The sequence below is a fragment of the Atta colombica genome, unplaced genomic scaffold, assembly GCF_001594045.1.
Source record: "Atta colombica isolate Treedump-2 unplaced genomic scaffold, Acol1.0 scaffold1, whole genome shotgun sequence".
Lineage (NCBI taxonomy): Eukaryota > Metazoa > Arthropoda > Insecta > Hymenoptera > Formicidae > Atta > Atta colombica.
Window position 1 is genome coordinate 1,629,630 of NW_017259183.1, and position 5,264 is coordinate 1,634,893.

A 5,264-nucleotide genomic window follows, 5' to 3' on the forward strand; every position below is an offset into this window, starting at 1 on the left:
TTTATTTCACATAAATAAGTTTTAATTTTCAGGATATGATTTTATGGTCTTTACGAGTTATTTTTAAATACGACACTAATATTTATATAAAAACAATATAAATATTTATATATATTCAAAAATTTCTTATTTGAAATTGTAAAAACTTTCAGAGATAGAAATGCTAAAAAATCTGATACAATGCAGTAGCTGCAGAGTCGCAATAAAATGTATCAATTATTTATTTCATTAAAATAAAATAATTTTACGTCCATTATATTTTTTTGTACAGAATTAAATTCAAGAAAAATTATGCAATGTCTTAATAATATTCACTATATAAAAAAAGAATGTTTCAGAACTGCCATTACTGAAAATCAGAAAAATTTTTTTTGATTTGTCAATAGTTAGTTAATAAAAAGAATAAAAAAATTATCGATGATTAAATTTTAAATTGAATAATGAAATTTCTTCTTAATTCAGTTTTAAATTTTATTAAATAAAATGTGAACTTGAGACACAAATCAGCATTTCTGATTTCTTTAAGATACAAATTAAATGTTAAAAATTTATTACAAAAACAATTAAATGTTGAACAATTTTTTCAAACTTATATTAATGAAGAATTTATCTCAAAACTAAATAAATTCTTTCTATGATTAAAAGAGATAAAGTAGATCTGAAGCATTTTCTGAAGGTAATTATACTCTATCAAGAATCAGAGAAATAATATTATTAGGATATATCAATCGTATTTAATTCTTATTTCGATTGAGGATCTGGGTTGGTGTAATACAATATGCAGAATTGGATTGCAGGACCAGAAATTTTGGAGGGTAGAATAACGGGGTCGCCTCATGGGGTGTCCACGCTTCGACCAGACCTTGGTCCACCTGTCACGCACAGATTAGCGACAAGACCACCACTGGCAGGTCCTTACGCCTTCTCTCGCATCCCACCCCCTGTCTGGAATAAGCCCCGTGTATTCCTAATGCATGACATCTTAAACACCTGGCTTTTCACAAACTTCTCTTCAGGGTATTTATTTCGTATCTTGTATACATTTAGTGTGTTTATGCACGTCTATGTATATGCGGTATATATGCAAGGTGTACGTAAATTGAAACAAAAAAGAAATGAATTGTTTCAAAGAGTAAAATTGCTTCAGTCTGTTATCGGCAGAATTTGCCCCTTTGTTTCAGTGACACCCTGTATATTTGTAAATAACGTGCATACCGTATTGTACAGTTACGTGAAAGTTGATCAAGGTAAAGGTGCAATCTCATATTTTCTCAAGAATGTAAGTTGCGTTACAAAAGCTTGTTCTATATATCATGCATATCTCAGTTCTTGGAAACTGATGTTTTGCGTCATGCTATTCACGGAGGAATGATCGATTTTTATTCGTAACACTGTTCACTATTTATACCCTAGTTAAGTAAACATCAATTAACAACATTCATGTTATAATTTAACTGTTATGCAGCAAATGTGTTACATAATAGCTATATTATATTTATATTCTTGAATATGAAATTATAACGATGTTATGTTACTATTAATTGGTGTTTATTAAAATGTCATTTATATAAACGTGTCTTTCCGCATTTGTAAAGGTGAAGGATACGAACGTATGACCTTAACACTTTTTTCATGTCATCAACTTGCTTGTATCGTGTATATCTATTTCATTAGAAAGCTGCAATCTCTTTATCGCTATTCGAAACATTATTATTTTTTGAAATTCATCTATCTATGTTTCAGTTTATTTATTATCTAAACGATAGCACACAAGATACAGGATACCTACATACTTCTAAATATTTCATATTATACTTACGATTATGGAAACATATTAAGTATATGTACTCTTGCAGATATAATGGAAAAACGGAATTACGACGCGAAGTACCGCACTCTATCACATCATGGGTATTGACTGCATTTTCTGTCAATGACGCACATGGATTAGGTCTCATAGAAGAACCCAGAAAGGTTGTTATAAATACATATACGTATCTATATCTAGAAAGTTTGGAGATTAACTTTGCGAAAAAATCAATATTTGATCAAGTTTTTTCTTAGTAATAAAGTAAATTTAATAATTTAATTTATTATAATATAAATAATAGATTTACTCAAAATTTTTTCCGAGCATAAATTTTATATTAACTATTTGATTCATTTTCCTCACAAATTCATTTCTGTCAAAGTTTTATTAATTTTCTACCAATCTTTTTTTTATCTTTTTTTTTAATCTACGATAATTATCACAACGTTGGATTGATTATAGTATGTGTGACGATATTTTTTTTATACATATTCATGTATATATTATATAAAATATACATAAATCTGAGCGCATATTACAGCAAAATAGAGAGGTGCTCTGAATAAAAGTTCTCATAATTATTATGAAACTATTATATTAATATATTATTATCTGTTCATTAGTTGAAAGTATTCAAACCGTTCTTCATATCGGTGGATTTGCCGTACTCGGTAATTCGAGGAGAAATTGTAAGCATACAAATTGTGGTATTCAATTATATGAATAAAGACTTGACAGCCGAAGTTCTGTTGACAAACGATGGACAATTTGATTTTGCGGAAGTTTCTAACGAAGTCCACGATGTACCAAGTAAGTAATATAACGTTATTCAACTCCAAAGAGATAACAATAATAGCAGACTCGTAATTTGTGACTACGTTTACATTTTATAACTATAATCCAATTATGATAAATTTATAGGATTAAATTGATTATAATTTTTCAGAATTGGAATTATACCGCAGGAAGAAAGTTGACGTAAAAGCTAATTCTGGCTCGAGTGTGTCGTTCATGATTATTCCAAGAGAACTAGGATATATCAATATAAAAGCAACCGCTAACAGCGTTTTGGCTGGCGATAGTGTTGAACATAAATTGCTTGTCAATGTAATGATTCTCATTCTTATTTTTTTGCTCATACAACTACTCGACAATAAGCATAAACATTGTTGTTTTAAGGCTGAGGGAGAAACACAATACAAGAATAAAGCGGTACTTTTGGATTTGAGAAATGCTGAACAGGCGAATGCAAATGTCACCATCGACATACCTAATAATGCAGTACCAGGATCGGAGATTGTACAAATATCTGCAGTTGGTAATAATATTGCTCAAATTACATATACATTTCCAATTTAAAAGGATCTTATCGATACTCCTTTGTTCAAACCAATCTCTTCTAAATTTTGATTCATAATGAACATTAATCAATAATGAGTTTTCAGCATGATGTATATAATTATATGCTAATTCATGCAATACTTGTGAAAATTTTATTATTTTGCATAAAATATCCCTTCTTTATTAATTGTATTATTAGGTGATGTCTTGGGCCCCAGTATCCAGAATTTGGCAAATTTAATAAAAATGCCATTTGGATGCGGCGAACAAAATATGCTCAACTTTGTACCAAATATCGTTGTTTTAAATTATCTCAAGGTATCAATAGCACTCTCTTCTGCTGTATGACACATGCTAAAATATGATTTATACATAAAAAAAACTTTTCAGAATACGAATCAATTAACACAAGCCGTGCAAAGCAAAGCGCTAAAATATCTGGACATTGGCTACCAGCAAGAATTAACTTATAGACATACTGATGGTTCATTTAGCGCATTTGGTATGTCGGATCCTAGCGGGAGTACATGGTACGTCCAACAAGATTGCTAATAACATAACGTTATTTAAGAATTATTTCAAGATCAAGTTGTCATTTAAGTCATATGAAATTATTCTGACCACTAGGCTTACAGCGTTCGTAGCGAAATCTTTTAAACAAGCGGCGGAATACATTGCGATCGAGGATAGAATCATAACTGAAGCTTTGCAGTGGTTGTCCAACAATCAAGCATCAAACGGCTCCTTCCCCGAAGTGGGAAAAGTTAGTCACCGTGATATGCAGGGTGGAGCTGCCAAAGGACTTGCTTTAACAGCATATACGCTTATTGCTTTCCTAGAAAACGAGGTAAGAGCAATATTTTTTAATTTTATTTAATAACATTTAAATAAATATAATCGTCTGTTGGGAATGTTATCTTTATGCTTAAAAGCAGTACGTGAAATAAAAAAATACTTTTTCCATGTCGCGCAATTATTAAAATTGAATATGTCGGTATAGGAATCTGTGGGAAAATATCGTAATACAATAAACAAGGCTGTTGACTACATCGTTCGTAATATGGAAGGACTAAACGATACATATGCATTGAGTCTATGTGCTTACGCCTTAAATTTGGCAAAGCATCCATACGAGACATCGGCATTTAATTTCTTAGAATCGAAAGCTGTGACGAACCAAGATCTTAAATGGTGGAGCAAGCCCATTCCAAAAGACAATAAAAATCCACACTATTCTTTACCGCGTTCTGTCGATGTCGAAATGACATCGTATGCTTTACTCTCGTATCTTAAACGTAATCTGGTCACAGATGCGATTCCCGTAATGAAATGGCTCGTTAAACAAAGAAATACGGAAGGTGGTTTTGCATCGACGCAAGTAAGTAATTATTTTGAGTACAAAATTATTATTTCAAATATGTGTAGAAAAAGAGATAAAATTTAATTAAAAATTATTTATGAAATAATTTAGGATACTGTAATCGGACTTCAAGCATTGGCGAAGCTTGCTGAAAACTTGTCAAAGAACACGAGTTCAGTTGAAATCACGTATAAATATGGCGAGGGAGAAGGTCAAGGAGGCTATATGAACATACGTGGCGATAATTCTATAATACTCCAAAAGAAGATGGTAAGTTTAAACGAATTGTTTCATGTATATTATACGTTATTACGGTAAAATATTTTTGCATTTCTTGCAGCTACCTACGAAAACACGGTATGTTAATATAACAGCAAAGGGTAAAGGTTTTGTACTAGTACAAGTTTCCTATCAATACAATTTGAATGTGACTGGAGCATTTCCATTGTTTACATTGGATCCTCAAGTAGATAAAAATTCCAATGCTAATCATTTACAGCTTTCGATATGTTCAGGGTATGTTTTCGTTATTGTATTTATAATATTATTTAAGTTTAATAATTTTAAATCATAATGATGATTGAAGTAACAATATTTTTTTAAAGTTATATTGTTATGCAAATGTAATTATTATAAGAGAAAAAATATTTAAAGTTATTCTTTTAACTTAGCAAAAAGAAATGTATATATGTATATAACTAAATTATTTCATATTAATTTTTTTACTTTTTGAGAAATTAAACTATGTAAACT

At 30.3% G+C, this 5,264-nt stretch overlaps 1 protein-coding gene across 1 annotated transcript in view; it reads left to right on the forward strand.

Moving 5' to 3' along the window:
* The window catches only part of LOC108694587 (CD109 antigen-like), a 15,948-nt gene that overhangs the window by 9,462 nt on the left and 1,222 nt on the right, over positions 1-5,264 (forward strand). The window contains exons 15-25 of the mRNA XM_018204168.1: positions 798-1,017; positions 1,857-1,974; positions 2,434-2,620; positions 2,757-2,917; positions 2,990-3,128; positions 3,351-3,469; positions 3,542-3,681; positions 3,779-3,998; positions 4,152-4,529; positions 4,623-4,781; positions 4,852-5,027. Of these exons, the coding sequence (XP_018059657.1) occupies positions 798-1,017; positions 1,857-1,974; positions 2,434-2,620; positions 2,757-2,917; positions 2,990-3,128; positions 3,351-3,469; positions 3,542-3,681; positions 3,779-3,998; positions 4,152-4,529; positions 4,623-4,781; positions 4,852-5,027 (2,017 nt within the window). The remainder of the gene's footprint in view (positions 1-797; positions 1,018-1,856; positions 1,975-2,433; positions 2,621-2,756; positions 2,918-2,989; positions 3,129-3,350; positions 3,470-3,541; positions 3,682-3,778; positions 3,999-4,151; positions 4,530-4,622; positions 4,782-4,851; positions 5,028-5,264) is intronic.